Source organism: Diplodia seriata (assembly GCF_021436955.1).
Source record: "Diplodia seriata strain FDS-637 chromosome Unknown scaffold_13, whole genome shotgun sequence".
Taxonomy (NCBI): Eukaryota; Fungi; Ascomycota; class Dothideomycetes; order Botryosphaeriales; family Botryosphaeriaceae; genus Diplodia; species Diplodia seriata.
The window spans coordinates 126,626-151,402 of record NW_027117320.1 but is presented as its reverse complement, the minus strand read 5'-3'; the positions used below and the strand labels follow the sequence as shown (position 1 = coordinate 151,402).

The following is a 24,777-nucleotide window of genomic DNA, read 5'->3' as shown; positions in this document are numbered from 1 at the left end:
TAGAGATTTGGGCCGGCCGGCGCGCTCCCGCGAGACGCGCGCCACTTACCCGGCTATACATGTCAGTGAGCGTCATGCTTAACACTTCAAGCTTAAGACCCCTTGAATCGAGGAAACGTGTAATAGAGTAGCCGCAGCGCTCGTACATCAGTCAATAGACATGTTCACTATCTCCTTTTTTTTTATTGGGGGGGAACGTCGTTAGGCAACAGATTCACTCCTCGGTATAATCCTCACAAACGATTGGCTGAAGCCCCGTACCTCCATCATCTGGGCTGACATGCGAACCTGGATGGAGTGAAAGCCAACGCTTACTTCGGGATCGCTCTGAACATTAACGGTTATCTGAAAAGTGCTGTTTACAGCTGATTTCGAGCTTCGACATCTCACTCTTGCTCTAAGATCACATTCCACCCATCTAAATCTCTTTCTACAAAACCAGCATCTCCCCAGCGCTGGTACATCACAACTTCGCCTCCCTCGACACCTCCGCTTGCGCCTGATCCCTCAGTGCCTTCCGCAAGATCTTCCCGCTCTGTATACATCCAGTTAGCCACAAAACCCCGACGACATCATTCAAACAACACCACGTCATCGCACAACTTACCGGATTCTTCGGGATCGCGTCCACAAACTTGACGCCGCCGGCCAACCTCTTATTCCGACTCACCTTCCCATCCATCCACGCCAAGACATCGGCCTCGGTCAACGCTTTACGCCCCCTCTTCTCCTCGCCCCTGACGACGTACGCGCGCGGCACCTCCTCGCCGCCGCGCACCGTGACGCCCACGACGGCGGCGTCGGCCAGGCCGTCGTTCTCCAGCAGGACCGCCTCCAGCTCGGCCGGGGCGACCTGGTTGCCCTTGACCTTGATGAGCTCCTTCTTGCGGTCGACGATCCACAGGAAGCCGTCGGCGTCGGCGTAGGCGATGTCGCCCGTCTTCAGCCAGCCGTCTGGCGTCAGCGCCTCGGCCGTGGCCTCGGGCCGGCCCCAGTAGCCCTTCATGACGTTGGGCGCGCGGATCCACAGCTCGCCGCGGTCGCCGCGCCGCGGCAGCTCCTCGCTGGAAGAATCGTCGGCGGGTACGATCTTGGCCTCGGCGTTGGGCGCCAGCTCGCCGACCGACGCGCTGTCGCTGCGCGCCGACGGGTGCCAGCCCGTGGCCGTGCACGTGATCTCGGTCATGCCCCAGCCTTGCTTGACGTTGACGCGGAGGCCGTCGGGCGACAGGCGGCGCTCCAGCTCGGCGCACATCTCGCGGCTGAGCGGGGCGGCGCCGCAGGCGACGCGCTCGACGCTGCTGAGGTCGTAGTCGGCGACGAGCGGGTGCTTGGCCAGGGCGACGACGACGGGCGGGACGAGGGTGAGGTCGGTGATGCGGTGGCGCTGGATGCAGTCGAGCATGCGGGTGAAGTCGAACTTCTGCATCACGTATACGGGGATGCCGATGAGCGGGGCGTGCGCGCAGAAGATGGTCTGGCCCATGGCGTGGTAGAAGGGCACGAAGGCGAGGTAGCGGGAGCGGGCGGTGCGCTCGGCGAAGAGCGGATCCATGCGCGCCCACGAGAGCGTCTGGTGCGTGTTGGCGACGTAGTTGCGGTGCGTGATCTCGACCCCTTTCGGGACGCCCGTCGTGCCCGACGAGTAGTTCAGCACCACGGTCCGCTGCAGCTCGGCCGGCGTCGTCAACTTCTGCCACGCGAACCGCGCGCCTGCGTCGGGCGAGGCCAACAGTGCGCTCCAGTGCCGCACGCCGGTGCCATGCACGCCTTTGCCCACGCCTTCGAAGGTGGTGCGGCCGTCGTCGAAGGCGAAGACGCGGTCCTCGGCCATGTCGATGCTCCGTGCGGCCTCCAGGCCGGTGGCCATACTCTGCTCGGCGCAGATGAGGAAGCGGGCGCCCGAGTCGCGCAGCTGGTAGGCCAGTTCGCGGGCCACGTACGTCGGGTTGGCGCCGGTGAAGATGCCGCCGGCCATGACGGTGCCGACCAGCACGGCGGGGAAGAAGATGGTGTTGCCGGAGAACAGCAGCAGCCGGTCACCGGGTTGGAAGCCGGCGTCGAGCAGGCCGGCGGCGAAGCGTTGGGTCCATAGGCGGAAGTCTGGGAAGGTGAGGAAGTACTTTTCCGGGGTGGTGGCATCCAAGAATGCCTTGTGGCCGGGGAGGGAGGCTGTGGGTGACTGGAAGATGTAGGTGGCCAGATCGACGGCCGGGATGTCGACCTGGTAGCGTGATTTTATGGGCATCCTTCTGTTCGTTGCTGCTACTTGACTTGAAGGGAAACTGAGGCGGGAGAGCTCTCTGGTTGTTAGTTCCTAAGTAGAAGATGGAGAGGATTACGCAATAGGTCAGATCAGTGGGGAAGGGGGCGTTTGAGAATAAAGCAGGACGGCAGGGAGGCACGGTGGGACAAGTAGATAAGTCCCGATGATCTAAGCTGACAACGGACCATTCTGCCGGAGCTGTTTAATTAGTCGTCGGCGGAGATATCAATGTTGGTGGAGGCGGGCGGTTGCCGAGCATGCGCCTCTTTGCGGGGGTTGTGTGGAGTAGTCTGGCTTGCCGTCCTGCTACCGAGGCTCTTTGGCGCCAAGTCATGGCCAGCAAATCCCTTATCCGCACGCCACGCCGACCATCTCGGGCTATGATGCCGCGACGAGCAGCAGATCTGTGTGACTGACATGTCGTGCACGTCAGAAAACTCTGATTCAGGCCAGCCGACGGACGAAGTACGGAAGCTGCGCGAGCTTCACCGACATCTAGCGCCGGCAGTCGGCGGCTAAGGCAAGCTGGAGATGAAGAGAGACGAGCACGAGCGCGAGCCTGGGGAGGCGGGGTGAGCGGAAGAGACGGGTGATGAGGGAAGTGAACAGCTCTTAGTGACGTCGATCGAGCACGACACGAAGGGCGTGAGCACTCATATAGCGGCTGCGTCGCGCTATGGCCGGCATGTCGGCGGCTGATGGGCTTAGGGTCGGGGAAGGAGCGAGGTCGCGCTGGTGACCATTTTGGAAAGACGAGGTTGTGGATAGCGTCGAGGTAAGCGAGCTGTCTCAAGCGTCGCCGTTTCACCTTGGCTGGCCACACACAACACACAACCCCTCGGCCCCTTGGGAGCTGCGTGCAACGCCAGACATGCCGCGTCGGAGCTAGGCATCGGTCACACTGCGCCTCCTCTGCAGCAACCTGTTTGCTCCTCCGTCCGTGCTCCGCATCCCCATTCGGACTAGCTTAGGGACCAGTGCCTCTCCGACACGTCTGCACCAGCCCCTCGGTCTTTCGGTGCCGGTCCATCCAGCCTGCCACTTGGGCTCATACGCGCAGCGGCAATGAGCTGTGCGAGAGAGGACGCGCAAGTTGGTGGTGTTTGCAGTTCTCTGTGCCATCAAACACCTGCAACACTCATAAACATGTCTACAATAGATGAGAAGCATCGCAGCGGAAGATAAGCGAAATTACACTGGGAGATCACCCGCGCTCCCGCCTGAGCCTACAAGAGCAAATGCTTGGCCGAGGCTTGACATGCACCCCGGCCCCAGAGTTTCCAGTTTGATACCGCTGCGCCACTTGCTGCAAGACATCTCCATACGAGCACTACGGACTCGGTGGACGCTGCCGGTTTCCCAGCGGTACCTCGGATGCTGACAGCATCCAGAATCTCTGAGTGGCCGAATCGCCCTCCTCTGCTCACTGGCCTGTCACCTGAGACTGGTCGAAACCTATCTCGCCTGCACTTGGACACCATCGCCCTCCGCACCTGCGCCTCAACGTGAAGATCGCCCGGAAGAGCACGGCCGCCATGAGCTTATTTGTGTCCGCTAGTCGTACCCCGTGCTGTCTCTACACCATCCACCATGCTCGCGATGCTTACCTACTTTGGGTTGGGTTGGTTGAAGCTGTTCTGGTTCGTCGGTTGACGTCTCATCCATCTCCACTTCTCACACAACACCCTTCATCCGGTAGCACAGTGGACATCGTAGCCGCTGGCTTTCCAGACTGTCTGGCTTACCCCATGGATTGAGGGGAGACTATAGCTAAGCCTTCGACTTAAGCCTCGCAAGTGAATCCAGAGGGATATAAAAACCTCATAGCCTCTCCACCGAATGAGCATCATCAGCATCATCACTTCTCAGCTTCATATCAGCTCCAATCTAATCCTCCTTGCGCAGGTCGCTTATCACACTCCACTTAATCCCATTACTAAAACTTCAATTCGAAGCCACTTCCCCCATTCATCCCATCAGCCACAATGCACTACTCAGCTGTTCTCCTCCTCGCTGCCCTGGCCGCCCAGACCACCGCTCACGCTGTCGTCACTGAGATCCAAGGCGCCAATGGTGTGAACATGCCAGGTCTCTCAGGTATGTCTTAAACAAGCACCCATATCAGAACCCCAACTGACCTTCCCCAGTCATCGATGGCACCCCTCGCGACTCCCCTCGCCCCTCATCCGGCGCTGAAGAAGACACTTCCATCATCCGCGACCGTGAGCTTGGAGGCGAAAAGGCCAGTGCCCTCGGCCGCACCAAGGGCGCCGGCCCCGTCGATGCCGCCGCCGCCATCGCTGCCTTCATGGGCAACGGCAACGGCAACGGCGCCACCACCGCTGCCACCAACACCAACAACAACAACAAGAAGAACCGCAAGCGCGGCCTCCTCTCCAACCTTCTCGGCGGCGGCAACAACAACGACAACAACGGCGGCGCCGGCGCCGCCACCACCTCGGACGGCACCAAGACGCAAGACGGCGCGGTCGAGAACGGCGTCTCCAAGGCGGCGGGCGCGGGCGCCAGCTCGGGGCTGCCGACGTGCTCCGACGACGGCACCATCTCCGTGACGTACCACCAGGTGAACCAGGACGGCGCGGGCCCGCTGACGGCCGACGTAGACGCCACGTCGGGCGGCACCGACCCGGCGGCGTTCAAGCAGGCGGCCGTCACGCAGGACGTGCCCGGCTTCGCGCTGGGCCTCTCGGGCACGACCACGACCGACTTCCCCGTCAAGGTGCAGATGCCGGCCGGCATGACGTGCTCCGGCCAGGCGGGCGGCGCCAAGAACGTGTGCGTCGCGAGGATCCGTAACAACACGCCGGCTGGTAAGTTTTTCTCTTTTTTCTTTTGAACCTTTGGCTTCACGGTGGCGCTCTTGGCTGATAGATTACTTACTGCGTGTAGGTCCCTTTGGCGGCTCCGTTGCCTTCACCCAGAGCGCTGCTGCCAAGAAGCGTGCCATCGAGTACAACCTCCGCAAGCGCCACTTCGCCCGCGGCACTCTCGGCAAGCTCTGAATGCACCGCGGCGTCGGTGGTATCCTTCGCTCCCGCCTTGCAGGAACGGTGATGGCGGCTTTGTCCTTGCCCTTGTACTGTGGTCTCGGGCAGGTGTTCTCTGTAATCGGATTTGTCTCTTGGTAATCTGAGTAGCGTGCTGGGCGCGCAAGTGGTTGGGCGAGAAAGACAAAAGGAGGTGGTCGAGCTTGTGCTATTCCGTACTGTTTTCTGTTGCGTTCTCCTTTCCTTTCGAGTACGAAGCTGGTGTTATGTTAATGCTGTTATGATAAACATAATCCCCACCAATACACTCTTTAAAAAAAAATTAAAATCCGGAGCTGTGGTGAAGTACGTCGTGTGGTACGTCTGTCTTTGTTGGGCTTCAATTGCCCAACTGCAACCGCTCATAGCAGAGCTTCAACTTAGCCTGATCATAAGGCACTCAAAGGAAGATGACTGCCGAAATAGTGGACCTTACTAGAACGATGGCCTAGCTCAGAGTGGATTGAGTCCACCTACCTCTGTATAGATATACTGCGCCCTACTTGTGTATGGAGTTGTATAGAGTCGGTTCCTACGCCCAGATATATTTCTACAACGTTGAATCTCGCATCTACGTCCGGATGTTTATTTCAACTGCCTACCTAGGAAAGAGCGTAGCATTTGAGTGAGCCCTGGATGCGAAACACCTCATCCTTTGGCATGGTTGGAAGGATGAGGGGATAGGTACTGGTGCTTGTTCCCTGTGGAGAATCCTGGAATGGCCTGTACATCGAGTGGGCGGACCTCTGAGGACTTCCACATTGATCGGCTCCATAGCGGGACCCAAAGTCGCCACCCTTCACGATTATTCATGGACTTTACAGAGCTTGTGCATTCGAGTGTTGCTCCTGGCGCTGTGCTCGCGCTGGACATGACGGACTTTGGTCGTGGTCGGCGAGTAGGGCTTGGGGTAGACGCTTTTCGCTCGAGGGAGCCCGAGTTGGGTTCTTGTCACGGAGATGGTTCAAGCGCTAGAGCTGTGAAGTTCTCCCCCAGCTGTACGTATCACAGACGTAAGGGACATGTGCTGTACACATCAATGAACTCTGAGGCAAAACAGTACTGATATGAACTTTGTTCTGAACACAAGGAGACATGCAGTGGGCAGCTTTGGTCGTTACAGTATCGCCCCTGGCAACCTTCATAATCTGACAGTACCCCAACTCTGCCCATACATCATGAGCGTGGCTGTATGCCCGTAGCGCGAGGGAATGTCAGGACTGACAGCGCCCTGTAGCTTCTTGATAAGCGACGTCGGATGTTTGGTGTCACGGACGTAAGGTTCATGCTGTGCACACCGAGATCGAGGAGAGAGGGAGGTCCAGAGCACTGAGTACGAGCGGCAAGTGCTGCTCTGCAATTCTTGCTGAGCCTTGCGTTCACGTCACTCAGCAGACCCCGTCCGTTGATCAGCGTAGAAGTGATGCAAGCGGGCAAACCGAATCAGTCGACATGCCTAGAGCGGCTACTGGGATCCTTCACTGCCCCATAGCTCCCTGCACCATCAGGAATCAACATTCGACCTCGAGCAGCGCCGTGCATTAATGGAGAGATGGGGTCAAGCAAAAATGATGCTCCTGTTCGCGGGAAGACAACGTAACCACGGCCATTTCACGCCACCGACGTGTGTATCACCCGACTCTGATACACCGGCCGTATCCTCCTCCCCTGGAGGAAGACGGCGAAGGAAGCTCTCTCCGGACATGTTCGACTTGCATGACGTGACCGGGCACACGCTCCCAGCAGCGACGGCACGCCCTCGTCGCCATCTCTCTCCCAACCCTGGCCGTCCGTATCGTGCCCCGAGAGCGAGAGAGAGAGAAAGAGATCATACCGCACATACGATTACGATGGGCCGAGCCCACGGCAGACCCATGTCAACCGCAGGTTCCCAAACGTCGCAGGTCGTAGCCCTTGATACCATGAGACCACTGCCCAACGCACCCCCGACGCAAAGAGGCAAGAACGTACGATGCATCCATTAACAGCCAGAGCATCCCGTCGTCGTCCGGGGGAAAAAGGGCAGTCTTAAGTCTCGGTTATCACAATGGCAAAAGAAAAAACAACCCGTCGGCGCATCGCCCCCGAATCAAGCCCCCCAGAAGATTAACTTCTCCACCAAAAGGCCACACCACCCGAGATTAAATCGAAGGCAAAGAAGAAAAAGGGAAACCCTTGCCGCAACGCCCGCAACGCCCGCAACGCCTCCTGCTCCTCCGCCGCAAACGCCCGCGCGCACAAACGGCCCCCCGTCAGCAATCTAAAGTCGATCTCCGATCTCCCACCCGCCGGGCGGCGGCGGCGGCGGCGGCGGCGCGGCCCCGGAAAGGACAGGGAGGGAGAGGGAGGGGGAAAAGGGCGCACGCGCACCACACACCAACAACACGTGTGGGTTTTTTTTCTTTGCCCACACCACCAACCCAACAACCGGCGGCTCTTCTTGGGCCGCCCCCCCCGCAGGGCAGGCCACGCGATGACGGAGACGGAGCGAGAAGACCGAGATCTGGGATTGTTTCCTTTTTCCCTTGCTCCTGTTGTTGTAAATCCGACAAGCTCGGTCGGAATTATCTCCGTGTGCCTCTCTCACACACGCACTCTCTCTCTCTCTCTCTATCTCTGTCTTTTTCGGGCGTGCGGTGCGTGCGGGCGTGCATGTGTGTGACACACGCGTCTTTCGTTGCTTGCTTGCGTGTCTACCCCTCTATTCTGTGGCCGCGGTGAAGGAACTTGTCGTCTCTTTCCTGCTGCCTAGCCAGCATGGGAATTGGAGAGTGCGAAGCGTGTTCTGAGATGTGCACGCGGGAACTCGAATGCTATGACGGAAGCGCGCAGTCGGCTTCTTTTTGCGCCCTCCTCTCGGCCAATAGATCGTCACTGTTTCCATCGTCATCATCAGCGGCGCCGAGGTTGCCACCGACAGCGGGCGTGGGCACTGCACATCCATGGCGGCCGGGTATCGGTCCCGCACGCGAAGAGGGGGAAGTCGCAGGGAAGGCCCGCGAAAAACAGGTATCGGCACGCTCGGCAGTTTCGGTACGCTCGGCCAAACCAACACCAACTGCTTGCAGGGAGCGGGAGGCAATATGCGCCATGGCCGGACGGGGAAAAGACAGGCGACGCTCTCTGCCAAAGAGGTAGCCACCACCCAACGAATCTGCCTTGAGCCGCCCTAAATCGATCGTGCCGGTGGGGCGATTGTGGGGTGGCCATCTGGGATTTGCTGTGCCTGCAGCGTGAGCAGTTGCCTCTCCCCTCTTGCTTGACTGCTTCCAGCAAGGCTGGCGTGGGCTTTTATTTGAAATCCTCTGTCGTTTTTTTCTGCGTCCGTGCCGCGCACTTGCTGCTGAGCGTGTTGGCACTGTCGGGCAACCAACGCGAGCTGGGAAGGAAGACGCGGTCCAAGCACTGATGGAAAGCTCCGGAGAGGGACGACGTCTCACAAACCGGAAGCAAGCAAAGCAGAAGGCGGGCAAGGAAGCGCAAGCAGAAGGGAAAACGTGAGGGAGAAAAAAAAAACAGTCTGCAGTGGAAGTTCCCCAAAGAGGGCATTCCTCGAACCAACCACCGGCGGCGAGAGGCGCCACTGAGCCCTAGCGGGGCGCAGGCCGCAATCTACACACCACTGCATTGCACTTGCACTTGCACTTGCTGCCCTCCTCAACGTCACAGCAGCCGCCCCCACGTCCAAGCAAGCGGGAAACTCTGGGTCCGCCATCGAGAGGATCTCGGCTGGAAGGAAGTGGCATCGCTGGTTCCATCTGACTGATCTAAGGGACGAACCGCAGCCCTATTCGTTGGTCCGCTCCTTCCCACCCGCCGACGTTGTGAAGCGTAAGCAAGCCCGCACCACCTACCCCGCCTGTACCTAACTATTGCCTATAACGAACGCCACAATTTCCCTTTCGACCATAGGCGTTGCAACGCACGCCGTGCGCGACCGACTTAATGCTCCGCGCTTTTCTTTTTCATGTCCACATCGGGTAGCCGTATCTTCGGCCCTGCTGCTATGTGGCCAAGTAGGTAGGCACGTCGACGGGGCATGGGAGAAGACAAAAAAAAGATACAGCCGGTGTGGTCCGCACTGCCGGCCACTTTGTTTCGGCCTCAAACGAGCAACTGCCGCATCAATCACGGAGGAACCGAACGACAGCCTCCGGTAGACTGGCAGTATGCCCGTGGCGACAAAGCAAAGCAAAAAAAAAAAAAAAAAAAGTAGGCGAGCAAGCAGACACTCGGGAACGAGGCGTACCCGGCGCCGGCTCCGTCATTGGGCCCGGTCTCCGGGTGCTGTCGCCCGGTTCTGAACTGTGCGGGGGGAGGGGCCATCCATGTTGCATGAGAGGGAGAGAAGCTTTGGAAAAGAGTGGATATGAGGGCGACGGAGGGGAGTGGGGAAGAGGGGAGAAAAGCAAAGAAGCACTGCAGTGCAGCTTGCAGCACCCGGATTCTCGGGCGCCTGACGCCGGTCCACGGCCATGGGGTCTGTCTCCGCTGCGGACCAGGAGGAAAGAGAGTGGGAAGAACCACGGGCAAAAAAAGGAAGCAACAACGTCCTCAACGGTTGCAAACGTGTATGGCAAGGGAGACTGATGAGGTCTGGCTGCGGTGCCTCGAACAGCCTCGCTTGGATGGATCCCAACGCAGATCAATCGAGCTCGACTGCAGCAGGCAGGGAATAATCATGCTAGAAATCATGTCATGATGAGATAGCGGCCACGTTTTGCTTTTTCCCATCTTCCGCCCTCTGTCCAACGGCCAAGCGGTGGAGGCGCGCCGGCACAGAGGCTGGACAAGGCTCTGCAAATGCCGCCACGAATCAGGCACGGCCGATCGGCGGGGGGAAAGCGGAACGGCGGTTGCTTGTAGGGATCGTGGGCGGCAGGTAGCGGGGCCCGCGTGTCCGCTGCTGGAACCAGGGGGGCCTAGGCGCCCACGGCGCCAGGTCTGCGGCGGGGCGGACGGGGCGGGCGACGCAGCTGTCGCCTTGCGGTGCAAATCAAATCCATGCGGACCCTGGTGGTGCAACTCATCGTCTGTCTTCCATTCTCCTCTGCCTCGGCGTAAGATAAGATACTCTGAAAGGTAATAACAGAATAGGTTCAATAAAGTCGTACAGGAGAAGTCGGAAAATGCCCTCGAACCAGCCCAATCCCTAAAAGGAACACGTGTCTCCCCTTCCCAACGCCGATGCTCAAACTCATAGACTCCTGGGGCTGAGGGCGGCCTAGTAGCCGCCCATGCCATGCACGCGTTCGCAGAAACGAAAAGACAAACTCTAGACCTGGGAAAGAAAGGAGAAAAAGTAGACGGCGCGAATGAACAGCGTACATGCAGAAAGCCGTTCCGGCGAGCCAATGCCCGCATCCCCGGGTCCTGAGTTGAAGCAGAAAAAACCGAAAACTGTAAAGACAAGCGAGCCCTGCCGTGTTCCTGCCATGAACCTTGCCGAAAAGCAATCTGACCGAAAACGCAGGGGAAAAGACCAACTGAAGGGCCGACCGGAACCGATGAGACAGCGTGAAAGAGAACCGTGTGCGTACGGGGGTGAGAACGGAATAAGGGTCTCTGACAAGGCAAGCCAACCGGCGCCCGGATGCTCCTTCCGACCGCAATGCAAATCGCAAAAATAGCTGTGAATCTGTCGTCTGCCCGGACCATATGACGCACACCCCGAAGATCCCCTAAAAGAGACAAGATGCAGGTTATTTCTTCCTTGGACAACCCGGCGCCGCCCCCTCCCCTCGAGCGTCGTGAAACGCGTAATCTCCTGGGTAAGTGTGTCCTCGTTCATCCTGGCGCCAATCCATTTTTGCCGAAAACACTTTGAAGTAGACATACATATCGAAGAGCTGCGAAGGTTGGTGTCGGCCAGAGGACTCCCGGCCGCGTGGGAATAAGCAACGCCGTGCCATCCGAAAAGCGCTGTGATCTGCGAGTCTCAGGCCCCGATTCGGTCTTGACTCCGGGGGCGCAGGCTTTCCTTGCTGAAGTGTCGAAGGCGACCTCAGGCAGGCGGTGATCCTGGCCCAAGGGACTTCGGCCGCAGGTTCGAGCTACCGATAGGCGCCTTGTTGGCGCCCATTTTTCGTGTGAGCTTGGCGTAGTCTGGAGCGCATCAGCAGGTGTTCTGTTTGCTTTACGGCAATAGCTGTGAAACTTACGGAGACCGCAGGCGTTGCACAAGGTTCGTGCGCCGTCTGGACCTCTCCGCCACTCTGGGGTTTCCGCCCGGTTGCAGCTGTGACAACGACCCGGGGGCGCCGCGCGCTGCGAGACATGTCAGCTTTTGCCATCACACTTGACCAGTCTCAGAAAGATACGCACTCCTCTGCGCTTCTTTGGGTCAGACCCTGCGAAGCCACCACCACCCTTCGGATCCTCTCCGTACGGATTGTGGGACTCCTCGGGTTCGTAGCCGTTTGTTGCCTTGTACCTCGGGTCTTGTGCTTGTTCAGCCAAGTGGGCTTGCTGTGTCGTTAGCACCACCTCACGGATCCGCACTAAGGAATCCACGATCCGTTGGCCCTGCTTCATCAAGTCATCGACTTCGTGGATCGACGGTGTCGAGCCCGGGATCGGTCCGGTCCGCTGCGCCTGGTGTGCACGCTGGCCGTATGTTCTCACGAAGTCGTTTAGGCGCCCGCTTCCTTCTGCAATCTGTCTCATCTTCAGCGTCATGCTCAAGAATGGCGTCTATTGATGACTTACCTCGTTGAGGGATGCTTCGAAATCAAAATTGTCGAGATGCCGTTTAACCGACTCGCCGTAGAGTGCAGGGCCTGCATGCCTCCCAGCTCTTTTGCTTTCCTCCGCCCGCCTGACTTCCGCTCCATCCGATCTCCACGTGGGTGGATAGCCTCCCGATGCAGAATAGGCTGCCGGAGCTGATGGTGGATAAGGAGGGTTGACTTGACTTGGGGGAGGCGGTGGTGGAGGTGCACTGTACGGATACGGAGCAGGAGCATAAGGGTGGTTGTAGCCAAAGGGTTGTTGCTGCGGTTGCACTGGACCAGCCTGTTGAGGAGTCTGTTCATAGGCCGGTGACTGTTGTTGTGAATAAGCGTACCCCGCGCCGAACGAAGGTCTTGAGTTGTTCACAGGGGACGGCTCTGTCCGTAGCGGATGCAAAGTGGGCAATTTGGGGTTGTGGGTAGTTGGCAAAGTTGGCCGTGGCGGATCCTGTGCTGCTTGAGAGTACGGTGGCTGAGGAGGCGGCTTCATATATGGGCTGCGGTCTGTTTGCGGGGCGTATAGGGAGGGCGAGCCCTTGGCGGAAAAATCTTGAGAGAAGTGCCTCCTGGCAGAGTCCGGATGTGAAGTCGCGGATGTTGGTGGGGGCTGGAAGTACTGCGAAGCAGGCGGCGGGCCTGTCGAGGCTGGGTGAGGTGGATAGGGCATTGGCTGCTCGGATGCCAGCGCTTCGTGAATTGACGGTAACGACTGCCGTGCAGGCGGTTTTTGCTCCTTCTCATCTCCAGATGTGCGGCGGGACTCCGGGGGAGAAATGAGGCCTGCTAATCCCGCTGGCGGTGCGCTGGCAGCGGGCGCGTGATGGCTGGCATAGGGCGGGGGAGGGTTTGGGTAGGAAAACGACGACGGGCTGACCATAGCCGCGGCGGAATGCTTGCGCTGGAAATCCGTATCGTCTCTTCTACCCTTCTCGGCATCTATGGAAGATATTGAGGGCAAAATGGCGCTAGTAGGAAGTCAGATACACTCTCGTCCACACAATGCGCGGGGGTTCGCGGCGACAAACACGCACCTCTGCCGACTGCCGGCTTCCATAGCTTCCATTCGGGAAGGCAGCGTCGTCGGATCGACACGCTATTATCTGGCGTCCAACGGCGACGCGGACGCTCAATCTCTGGAGGGTTGTGTCGCCCGGCACCTGTAGCTTCCCGCAACCAGGTGACAGCGGCGGCGCAACAACGGTTGACGTTGCCCTGGCTCGCCCGTCACGCACGCGCTGGCGGCGATGTAGGTCCAAGAGCGGCGTGCAGCGTTGCCGGCTGGCGAACGCCGTCGTCCTGGGCGGGCGAACGCTGGCGGCGGGGCGTGGACGGCGGACCGGCGCTGGGTGGGTGGGTGCTGTGAAGAGAACCTGACGTAAGGCGAGGCGAGACGGTGGAACGCGGCGAGGGCGTGCTGCTCCAATGGCGACGGGCTAGCGCACAGCGTGTCGGGCGGGTCTGGAGAAAAGCGTCGGGGTCACAGCGAGGGCTCTGGCGCGCACAGCAGTGGATGGGGCGTGTTGGCGGTGGTGAGGTATCCCGTGATCGTGTGCGGGTGGGAGCGAGGACAGCGGTTTTAACGGCGTGTTGCAACGGGCATTTCGGGGCGGGCGCTGGGATGGGTGGGCAAGAGGGGAAGACGGGGATATCTAGCTAGATGGCCGCAGCAGACGATAGATGCGATCGGAGATGACCCGCGACGCAGCAGGGCAGGGACTTGACGGGGAGTCGTGTCGATGCCCGTGGGCGGCGGCAGGCACCCTGGCCGCACGCGCGCTGGAGGCCGTTAGACTGCTGTTAATCGGATCTGTGCTGCGCAGGCCGGCCCTTGCAAAGCTTATGGGCGCCGCGGGCAGCGACCAGGAGGGAGCGATGTGCGCGCGGCGTGGGTAGGGAATCAACCGCCTGGCGGTGGTGATGTCGGCTCAGATTCGCCTCCGCCAAGCGCAGCCAGCAAGATCAGCGCGCAGAGCAGGATCTGGCTGCCCTGGACACGAGACACGGCCTTCTTCAGCGCGGCAGGGCCAGCGGCGCGTCACGGCGTCACCACTCCAAGTCGACATCATCACGATCCAGCAGCCCGCGCGGGCTGGCGCCGGGCGGGCGCGCAGGGCTGCCGGTGCGCGCATCGCTGGAGCTGGCGCCCCTTTCTCCACGCCTCGCACGCCGCGCCCCTTCTGCGGATGCGAGGCAAAGCGAGCGGCGTGCGGGCCCGAGGCCGTGGGACGAATCAGTGGAGGCCGCCCACGGCTGATCGAGATCTGTCGCGGCAGAGCTAGGAGCCGCTCCCTGCGTGCGAGCCAGCGGCGGCGAAGGCAAGTGCCGGCGAGTGCTGATTGAGCGCGCGCGGTGCCGCCGCTGCGTCTCCCAGATGCGATGCGATGCGCTGCCGAGATCTGAGAATGAATCATCCGAGCGCAGCGGGGGGCGCGCCGTGACACTGACGATGTCGATGAGCGCTGCGCGTGCTCCGGCGCCCGCGACCGCAACGAGCGCAACGCCCGAGAGCAGGCACATCAGGCCACACGACAGCTTGGGCCCCGGCCGATTGGCCCCGTCGCGGGCCAGCTGCTTCAACTTTCAAGCGAGTCCACGTTGCGGGCGTGCAACACAGGCCCACCCGCCCCAACGCTCCGGCCACAGCGCTGCTAGGGTGCCGCGACCCGCCTGTCATCGCGTTTGCGCGCCTGCCTGCTGCTTACGGCCCGGCAGCGCCATAACGGCGGCGCAGCGCAGCTCTCCGCAGCTGCCTGGCGGCCGCCTGCACTCGCCCGCCCGGCCTGCCCGCGCGGTGGCTGCGCTACGCGGAGCATCGATCCGCGCTATGGTGCATTCGTTTTCCAGATCAGATCCTGGCGTTTGGCGGATAGATACCCGTTATCGTGTCACGCTTTGCCTTTCCGAGGCGCAACATGGCCGCAATATTGGACGCACCGCCGCCCTGCATGCCGCTGGCCGGCCACATATGCACGATCCGACGCGACCAAGATTGGCTCACGCCGTAATGCGATCTGCGTCAGCTCCCAGCGGTCCCATCAGCAGCCAGCGCTGATCTTCACGCCCGGTTTCACTCGATCTGCTTTGGGCGGCCTCGCAGCCCAAGCCACCGCTCACCAGCTCCATCACGCGCGCCGTCAAGCTGAGCGTGCTCTCAATGCCCCCCGCCGGCTATCCGCGCAGCATGTGATGGCCGCGGCCGGCTCGACCCTTCCCGCCCAGATGCCGGCATTAGAAACGCTTGATGCTTTGCAATCCGCTGCCAAGCGCCGCGCCCCAGTGCGCAGACCCTGAATAAATCTCGAGGCTAGGCCGCAAGCAGCTACCGCCATCACCTCTGCATCTGATGCGATCGTGCATCTGGCACCTGTCGCCGCCGCGGCGACGTCCTGTCCGACCAGCGCCCCCAGGCAGACGACTCTGTGCGCCCCAGCCCCGCCATCTGTCCGACAGCGCACGCCGCGGTGGAGACGCTGGCGGTTTTCCAGCGCTGCGGCGCAGTCGGCCCTGCGCGGGCAACGGACGGCACGCGGGCAGCGTGCAGCGACGGGGAGGGGAAAGGGGCTCTCACGCTGCAGCCCGCGATTCGGAGCGCTGCAGCGGCGAGGCATGACGCGGGTGACCCTTGCACATCACCTGGCAGAGCCTGCCGTTTTGGCTGCAGATCCCCGCATTCGGAGAGCAACGCTCAGACGGCTCGCCCGTTTGGGGCCCTCTCGAGAGAAACTGCCGCGCTCGAGGGCTCCACGCTAGCCGGCGCCGTTGGGCCATCGGGAAACACCCAGGCGCACGGCTGCGCACTCACGTCGATGGAAGCCTCGCCCCCTCCGCCGAGGCGCGCCCGGCGATTTGCATCGGCCAACGAGAAGCGACGCATTTTCGCCCAGCGCGAATGCTTGTCCAGGCGCCAGAACGTGGCGGTAAGGTGCAGCCGGAGCCAATTCACACCAGGGACCAGATCTCGAGCCTCGAAGCCCCTGACGGCTCCGCATCGGTCGGAGAGACGGCAACACATGCCACAAATCGCCCCATTGCCATTATTCAGAGATAAAGCACCTGCCAACTGCATCCTGGCGCTGTCTCGATCTGTCGAAGATTGCCGTAAGGCTGTTCTTGCGTTCCTCGTCTTCGGGACCATCGCGAATCGAAGCGCGAACAGGGCCCTTCCCTGCCGCATCGCCGACTATTCATAAGCTTACTGCTTAGGGCGCGGCCATGACACGACGAGCGGGCAGCGAATCTCCTGGCGCGGGCCCACATTGTCCTATTATTGCCTATAGCGCCCATCTGCTATTTTCCAGGTTCCCGACACTGTCTCAAATTTTGAATGGCTACTGCTGCGTCAAAACTACCGCTGCAATTCCGGTCCCGCCCATCCTCATCGGCCCCCTGGCGCGCAGAAGCGGCCAAGATTGGGTCGCCGGCAGCGTTCAGACGGCCCGCCTCGGTAGGAACAGGCTCATCTGCACCAGTTGGAAACACAATAATCTCACGGCCAGAAAGCGGGGGCCAATATCCGATGGCGGCATCCAACATGAGAGGGCGGGCGCCTCTGCCGCTCTGACGCACTAAACTCTATCTCATCATGCCGGGAATAATTCGTGCACGCTCAGGAGTGATGACGCTGCCCCTTCACCACGACGCCCGCACGGCGGATCCGGGGTGACCCTGACGAATCGCGGATGACTTTCCGATCCGCTCGATCCGCCTGTCAAGGCCAAACGGAGCAGCACTCTGTTGGGGCCCCTCCTCAATTCCTGCCCTGCTGCGCCGTGGGCTCCAGACACGCCGCGTCGGCGTTTCCGTCAGATACGAGATCTGGGGCTGGAGCAGAGTCGACCGTGACGCATCGACCCGGTCCGATCCACCACGCACTCTTCATGCAACGCTCGGTAATGGGACAACCGCATCCTGAAGCGTCAGCGGCGGCCAATCAGCTGCCAAATCGCCCTACACTTAGCCGCCTCCGCGTATTATTATTGCAGCAGGACGAGCACACGACTAAGGCTTGGTGCCGTGTGGAAGCAACCGGGCGATGTGCGCTAAAATGAAGCTTCACGTGGGTTCCATGTACTACGAGGCAGCGAACGGTCCCTCTGGCCAACCATACGTCAAAGCCAACCGGTTCTCACGAGCCACTAGATGGACGTTACAACGGCGGTACAGCACGCTCGACCCATGGAACGCTCGGTTCCGCGCTGCGCCCGCGCCCGCGCCCGCTTCATCTACTCCACCTGCCGCTGTCAATTGTCCGCTGGCTGTTACGCAGCAGCCCGGCTGCACGAACCTGCGCTACTCTCTAATTATACCATCTCTCGATCGTTCCACGCGCGGCTCGTTGCTTCCAGGCTTGCATTTCACGTGGGCGCCGAAAGCAGAAGAACGGTTGGAGATGCGCTGTCGTCCAACCACCCCTTCAGCGGCTGCGTGCCGGGTAGCACGACGCGCACAGGATAGTAGCCTCTGCCACCACCTTACGCCCGTACGACTGGGAAGCAATATCTATGGATGGAGAATTTCCCACGTGCTGCTAATGCATCTACCTTTCTCTCCCGTGTTCTCTGCAAGAACGGCGCTTTACGCGAGACCAGCGTCCGTCTGCTTGCAGTTCTCTTGTGTCCTGCCCGGAACAACCTCCTTTTACAGCTGGTCCAAGTAAGTCTTCAGAATCAGCCCACCATATGCACGAAATCTCACGATCGAGCCGCAGCCCTGTCACATTCCTTTTTCTCCAGCCCGAGCAGCAGGGACAATAGCCGACCGAGTGAGATCCGGTACTCCGCACCCGACATCGTCATTGCACAGCAGGTGTCAGAAGGTCCTGCCTTCTGGGCCACTGCGGAACAACGTCGGCAAGGGCGACGCCTGTTGATGATTGCTGCTGTTCAAGCGGTGCGCCGGGACTCGACAAGTTCGAACTGAAGGACGTGTGCGTGTAACCGGATAGATCAGACAGGTTACCAATGCCAGCACACCAGCCAGGCCACCCATCCGGATGACCAATCCGGTCCCTACGAAAGGCGCAGCCGGAGCCTGAATCGGAACGACGTACTTTGAATGAGATAGATCTCATATATGCACGCTTCCCTGCCTGTCTTGCCCGCCCTTCCCGCCAGCCTGCAGATATGTGGCGAAATATGTTCTCGGGGCCACGTGTCGTCCTCGAGTGCAACATCGAGCGACCGGCCTGGTTGGCGTTTTCCAAGCCCGTCATGGGGTGATTCCCAACGGTGTGGCTTGCTTGAGGGAAGCGAACGGGTGGTAAGAGAGTGTAGGAAGGGGCGCAGGATTGCTGCAGCTGCATCGGCGGCCGGTGGAGGGCGGGACAGCAGGCCCGTCAAGCATGCATCCTCCCGAGTTAGGCGCGCGGCGCATATGTACGATGTACCTACCGCATGCCGGCCATGCTGCTGCGCATCTCGCTGCTCACCCCAAAGCTTTGGCCCGGATGACAACAGATTGATGACAGCAACAGGCCAACGCCAAGGCAAGGTGAGGACGCGGGCGCCTGCTCACTCCCCGCTTATCGTCCCTGTGTGACCGCACCCTTCGGCTCTGGGTTAATTTGGAATGTTCCCTTGCACGCCTCGTGGGCGTCGGGTGGTATCCGAAGGTGCACCGCACCGTGATTCAAATTCCGATATATGCACAGGCCGGCCCTCACGAAAGCGTGGTGTGGATAACATCATAGTCCTTTTAAATTTACTTTATTGGGACAAGGCTGCGCAACCATCGGCTTTACTCGCGTTGTACTATGGCGTGCAGACATGGATGAGGTCTGCATGAACGCAACAACGTCAGATGGACCGAAGGACCGATTCAACGCGAAGGATCGCTATACAACATGTTGCCAAGGATCATCAAGTCCCGCATTTCCTCTTATCAGGATGAATACAAGATCAGATCCCATCAAGCGGTGTGTAAGAGGTAACGCAGAGACACACATGCGGAGGTCGAGGTGCCAGATCGAAATTCACTTGAGCACCATACGCCCCATTCCCGACGCAGTGGGGAGGTTACAGAGTCATTTAGCCATTTTTCGGACCTTTGAAAGATCTGTTGACGGCACTTGTGCAGCATGCTCCACCCAATGCGCACAGAGCGTCGAATCTCGATGCCCTACAAGGGAGAGCAGAGGCCACGCCGTTGCAGACAACGCAGGGACTCGTGATGGGGCAGGCTCACTTACCAGACCATCGGGTCACGCCCGCTATTCGTAAGATCCCGATTCCGCGGCGGAGGGGTGCTGAGCGAAGATGCGAGATGGACAGACTTGTGTGGCCGGGGCTGCGCCGCACTCTCTGGCTGACGTGGTAAGGTTTCGCGCTCGTCACATCTGCGCAGGCCCACTCGACAGGGAAAAACCCCTCCCACGGCAATACGCATCAAACATGGAGTAGGCAGCGCTTGGGAGACTCGCCAAAAGCTTCACCATGTGTAGCACGGACTCGACGACGCTGAATAGCCGCTGGAACCGCGGCAAGCCCCGAAGGCCGTCGTCTTTTCTAAAGCCGAAGGAAACGTTGCCTCTGGGAGCCGGCCTGCATGTGAAGTCATGCTCGCGGACCACCTTTTCGGCCGGTGCGGCTCCGACGTACTGTGGACTCATCCCACGATCATATGCGTTAGCATGATTGCGGTCGGCGTGCGGCAGAGGTGATGGTCTGGCAACGCTGCTCAGCGAGGGCGGCACCAGCACATTCTATAATCTGAGCCGATTATAGGAGCATGGGTAACCGGTTTCCTTTCGCCCGGATGAGCGTTGCCTGCATGACAATGGTGGACCCCAGATGCGAGCGTCCCGGGCGCTTCCACCGGCGAAGGACTCGCGGCCATGGTTGAGAGTGCGGCGCGTGTTTCTGGCAGGTGGTCGTTTGGGGGCTGCTCCAAGCTTTCGCTGCCCGTGCAGCCGGCGACGCCGCAGGCTGGCATCGTAAGGTCGAGACGATCGCTTCTGAGCCAAGCAGGAGAGAATCGTGTCACCACGGGTGATTGGGGAAAAGACTCCGGCACGGCAAGACCAACCGCATCTTCACTGCAGATCGGATGGCTGGGGCTCAGCCAGATGGATTGATCGTCAGTCGTCGTCCGTCCGGGCGAAGTCGCGCGCCGCTGTCGTGATGCGTCAGTCGACAGCGAGGCCAAAAGTACCCTTCGGGTTTGGCGTAAGGGGCGCGGTGGTGAGTCTGCCCGGCCGTGGACGGCGAGCAGCAGCGAAGGGTCCGGTCGACTCACGACAGTGGCATGAGGGGGGCGGCGCTGAGCCTCGCGCCAGCGGACGCGGCCTGCTTTTGTATGCCGCGTCCGGCGCGGTGCCACGACGTGCGAAGGCGATGGTGGTGCCTGCAGCGGGCGAGTGGCGACTCTCATCTACATGCGACAGGCGTCACCAGACGCTGGCGCAGGGCTGCTGTGCGATGCGGAGCCGGCTGGTTCGGGCAGCGTTCGAGAATGCGCAGAGAACCGGCGAACCAGCGCGTGAGACACGCCCCAGCCCGGCCGCGGAGAGGCGCGGACTTGCTCGGAGCTAGCGCTCGCCAGGCACCCAGCACCCAGCGCGCGGCCGGCCTCGGCGGCGCCGTGCCTGGCGTCCAGCTCCCGCCCCAGCACCAGCACGCGGTTTGCGTGGTCCAGATGCGGCGCACACAGGAACCGACGCATCGCCATCTCGCAGCGTTGCGCCGTCAGATGGGCTGCGCCGTGGCTCGCACCGCGGCCCCATGGTGCGGGCAGTGCTGTTGTGGCGTGGCTGCGGTGCGCCGGAAAGGCAACACAGGCGAGCGCCTAATGTGCGAAACCCTTGGCCGGCGCAGGCGCCACCAAGCAGGTGGTCTGATTATCCGACCTCCATCATACGACTTTCATCTTCTCCTCTCAATCATCGCTCCCAACGGTGCAGGCGACACGCTCTCCCCTGCGCTTCCCACCAGTCCCAGCGCGCATTCTCGAGCGAACCCTGGCCCACGCCGGCCCTTTGCGCACCGGCCGTCCTTCCGCGACACAGCTTCCCGTGAGTGTAGCCCCGGTTGTATCGTGAACCCTGGCCTCGCGATGGGGACGTCTGACCGACCGCTGACTCTGTTGCGTGCCAGGCCCCGACCCTCTCCGCACTCCTGCCGCCATCCGTCAGCTCATGTCATGTCGTGACCCTGATCTCTTTCGTCTTTGGTAAGACCTCTGTTTGGCAGCTCTCTCTTTCAGCCTCATCTCTCGTGGCTCGCTCCTGCCCTGCGCCCTAGCAACCCCTCTCCCCTCGGCGCGAGCCAGCCACGCTCTACACTCCGGCAGCATGGCTTTGAACGAGCTAAACAGCGCTCTAGATGACGCGCTGGCGCTTGAGAAGGTCGCCGTACGTCCTCTACTGTAGCCATGCACGCTGCAATGACCTTTGGTGTTTTCACAGGCGGGGCTAACCGCCGGATCGGCGTCGCAGGTTGGACCTTACTGTGTGTTCGACGACTTCAGACCTACGACGAGCCCGTCGGACGATCACTCGCGTCCCTCCACCCCGTTAGAGTCTGGGGTCAATATGGAGGACCCGATGATGTCGACTGAATTCCCTTTCGGCCCTGGCGCGCGTGCGCCGTGGCTGGGGTCTGGTGCCGAAGACCTGTCGCTGGTGCAGTCTAGCGACTCGTTCCCGCAGGGCAACTGGGAGGAGTGGATGCGCTGGGATCCCAATGCGCAGACGCAAAACCAGCCCTCGCAGGATATAGATGGCCCGGGTCCCGTCCACTACCTCAAGCCCGAAGCCAAGTCGCCCCACGACTCCCACTCGCTCTCCCAGCCGCCAATGAACAACATCTCCTTCACCTTCGGGGAGGGCATTGAGAACCCTCCCGCCTTTCACTTCAACAACCACAACAACTCTCCTTCCGTCACCGAGCCTCAGCAGAGCAACTCGTACTTCGCGTCCGACAATCCCGTCTGGAACAACAACACCGCCCTCGACCAGCCCGACAATGGTCTCTTCTCGCCGCTCTCTATCGACCAGCAACAGATGCAATCACAATCTGTTCCTCAGCCACCCCACTCGACACCCTCGCTCCACCACAGCCCAAGCTCCGTCAACTCTGGCCCGGATCCCAAGACGAGTTCCTCGTCGCAGCAATCGTCGCCCGAGCCCGTAGCAAACGTGGCCACAAAGAAGCGGAAGTCTTCTACCGAGGACGACAGCAGCACTGATCAGAAATCCAACAAGCAACCTCCCGTGAAAAAGACCGCCCACAACATGATTGAAAAGCGATATCGGACAAATCTCAACGACAAGATTGCTGCACTGCGTGACAGCGTGCCCAGCCTTCGAGTCATGTCGCGGGCAGGCAACACCAACGGCAACGAAGAAGAGGACGACCCCGAGGACCTCGAGGGCCTTACGCCTGCCCACAAGCTCAACAAAGCAACCGTTCTCTCCAAGGCGACGGAATACATTCGTCACCTCGAGAAGCGGAATAAGCGTCTTAACGAAGAAGTCGATACTCTCAAGGCACGATTGGAATCATACGACAAATTCGCCATGATGACCCCTAACCCGATGGCGCAAGCTGTTGGGACTCCCGACGGCATGCGATATCAGGAAGATCCTTTTGCTGCTGCTGCTGCACGCGGCCAGCCTGTTAGCCAGGCCCAGGGCATGATTCCCGTGCCCGAGAGCATCACGAATCTTCAGGCAATGGCCTCGCAGTCGCACTACGGAAGCCAGGCGAACGGTTATCCCATGTACTCGACCGCCCCCGGAAGGCCCGGAATGAACGCTCAGCAGCATATGGTCAACGGCCGTAGAGGAAACAGCATGATGAACAAGCTGATGGTCGGTTCGCTTGCTGGTCTCATGATCGTTGAGGGTTGGAGAGAGCGTGAGGAGAGCGGAGAAAACCCGGAGGGCAGGGGTCTGTTCGCCTTACCCCTCACTTACTTCGGACGATACGGCAGCGCGCTGGTGCCGAAGTTTGCTACCCACGGCTTGTCTGCTCTCTACCGCTCCCTTCCGTTGCTGAAGCTTTTCCTTGTTCTTGCCGCCGTCGTCTATCTGGTTATTCCGATCATTGATCCCAAGTCCAAGCCCAGGAAGAAGGCGATCCCGTCCATCAAGTTGCAGCCGGCGCCGTCGCCTGCATCTCCGGTTGAGGTTCGTCGCAAGGCTTGGTTGACAGCCATCCAGACGGTCTGGGTCCCGCGCCACAACTTTTTCCTCGAGGCTGCGGCTGTGTGTCTCAAAGCCCTCAAGCTCAGCTTGAGGAACGTCGTCGGCTGGGATGGATACGCATACGTCACTGGAACAACCAAGGAACACGAGGCTGCCCGCGTCAAGGCGTGGGAGATCGCCTTGGATGCGCAACTCACTGGTGGCGATGCCGAGATCAGCAAGGGTAGGTTGATCCTGACGATCATGGCCTCCGGCACCCTCCCGAACAGTCCTGCGCGCCTGATGCTCAAGGCAATGCATATCCGCATCCTTCTTTGGGAGATCGCCAACGCAGGATACGGCTCGTGGTACATGTTTGAAGAGATCAGCGCCAAGCTGGCTCGGAAGTTCTGGAACAAGGCTCGCAACCAACAGAAGGCTTTGTTCCAATCCGGCGAAGAGACCGAGAAGCTTCCCGATCATCTGGCTGCGCTACTGGATCTCGAGTGCAATGATGTCATGGTGGACAGAATTGTGCAACGTGCGTACAACCTCGCCTGGAACAAGCCGAGCGCGCAGAACACCGAGTCCGATGAAGCCATGGACAGTGTCGTCGAGGATTTCGCGATTTCTTCGCCATTGGATGCTCTTGCTGCTTGGTACTCGAGCTATGTGCTGAATCGGGCACTGGCTGGCTACCTCGAAGCCAATGTCTCGTCGGTTACGGACGAGGTCAAGGCCGATTTGAACCTCGCGGTTCGTACTGCGCCTCCCAACTCCGTCTCCCAGGTCAGAGCACACGTTGCCAAGTCTATCCTCCTCGAGAAGGGTCGCAACGAGAACATCATCGCTGCGTTCGATTCTCTTCCTTCGCAACCGCACATTCCGGCCCTCAAAAACATGGTCAACTCCCCTCGGGCTCTGCTCATGAACGTGGTTGGCGAGGCCCATATCGCCGCTGACGTTCGCAAATCGCTCACACTGGTCAAATGCCTCGCTCTCGCGGAGACGTTCGTCGCAACCGGTTGCGATGAGGCTCGGATCCGCGCAACCTTCGTCGTCAACAACACGTACCTGCCCGAGAGTGCCCTCACTCTCCTTAGCTTCATTGCCGCCTACAAGGTTCTCAGAATCTTCTCGAACGAGGAGAAGCTGCTTGCCGAGTCGCGACAAGGGCTGGAGCGCATCGCAAGCTCGATGCGTGTCTGGATTGGCCGTGAAGCTGGACGTCGCACCGGCTTGAGCACCAAGACCAAGGGCAGAATTGTCGAGGCGTGCCTGAGTGTCAGCAAGATGCTTGTTGGCATGCAGGAGAGCAGCAGCGACGAGGGAGACGCTGGCTACGCCAGTCAGAGTGACGCGGAGTGTGAGACCAAGATGGTGTCTTGTTGATTTCAGCTTCTTTTACGGCGTCATGGTTGTAGGATGGCTCTCTGGACCATTGGGAGAACAGTAACGAATGATCCAAACCACAGATGGTTTAGGACTGGGCAACGTTTTTGGCTTCGGCGTTTGGGCGGAGAACTTGAACAAACAGAAAAGCGGTCGGCTTCAGTGTACGGCTACGCTCTACCCGGTTTATCTTTGCTCGGCTGGCGATTTCGAGCACGA

General features: G+C 60.2%; 3 protein-coding genes across 3 annotated transcripts; 2 read left to right on the top strand and 1 right to left on the bottom strand.

The window, feature by feature from the left end:
• Positions 1-463: 463 nt before the first annotated feature.
• On the bottom strand, positions 464-2,248 carry SLS55_010507 (uncharacterized protein; the record flags this gene model as incomplete). Its single annotated transcript, XM_066781889.1, has 2 exons — positions 464-535; positions 608-2,248. 2 exons carry the CDS (start codon positions 2,246-2,248, stop codon positions 464-466), a joined length of 1,713 nt encoding a protein of 570 aa, XP_066627701.1.
• A 2,003-nt stretch (positions 2,249-4,251) lies between these two features.
• Positions 4,252-5,289, top strand: SLS55_010506 (uncharacterized protein; the record flags this gene model as incomplete). The annotated part of the gene is made up of 3 exons (XM_066781888.1): positions 4,252-4,363; positions 4,414-5,097; positions 5,177-5,289. The coding sequence occupies 3 exons, from the start codon at positions 4,252-4,254 to the stop codon at positions 5,287-5,289; spliced, it is 909 nt and encodes a 302-aa protein (XP_066627700.1).
• A 16,041-nt stretch (positions 5,290-21,330) lies between these two features.
• CPH2 (Clr6 histone deacetylase associated PHD protein-2 Cph2) lies at positions 21,331-24,558 on the top strand (the record flags this gene model as incomplete). The annotated part of the gene is made up of 2 exons (XM_066781887.1): positions 21,331-21,390; positions 21,445-24,558. 2 exons carry the CDS (start codon positions 21,331-21,333, stop codon positions 24,556-24,558), a joined length of 3,174 nt encoding a protein of 1,057 aa, XP_066627699.1.
• Positions 24,559-24,777: the final 219 nt, after the last annotated feature.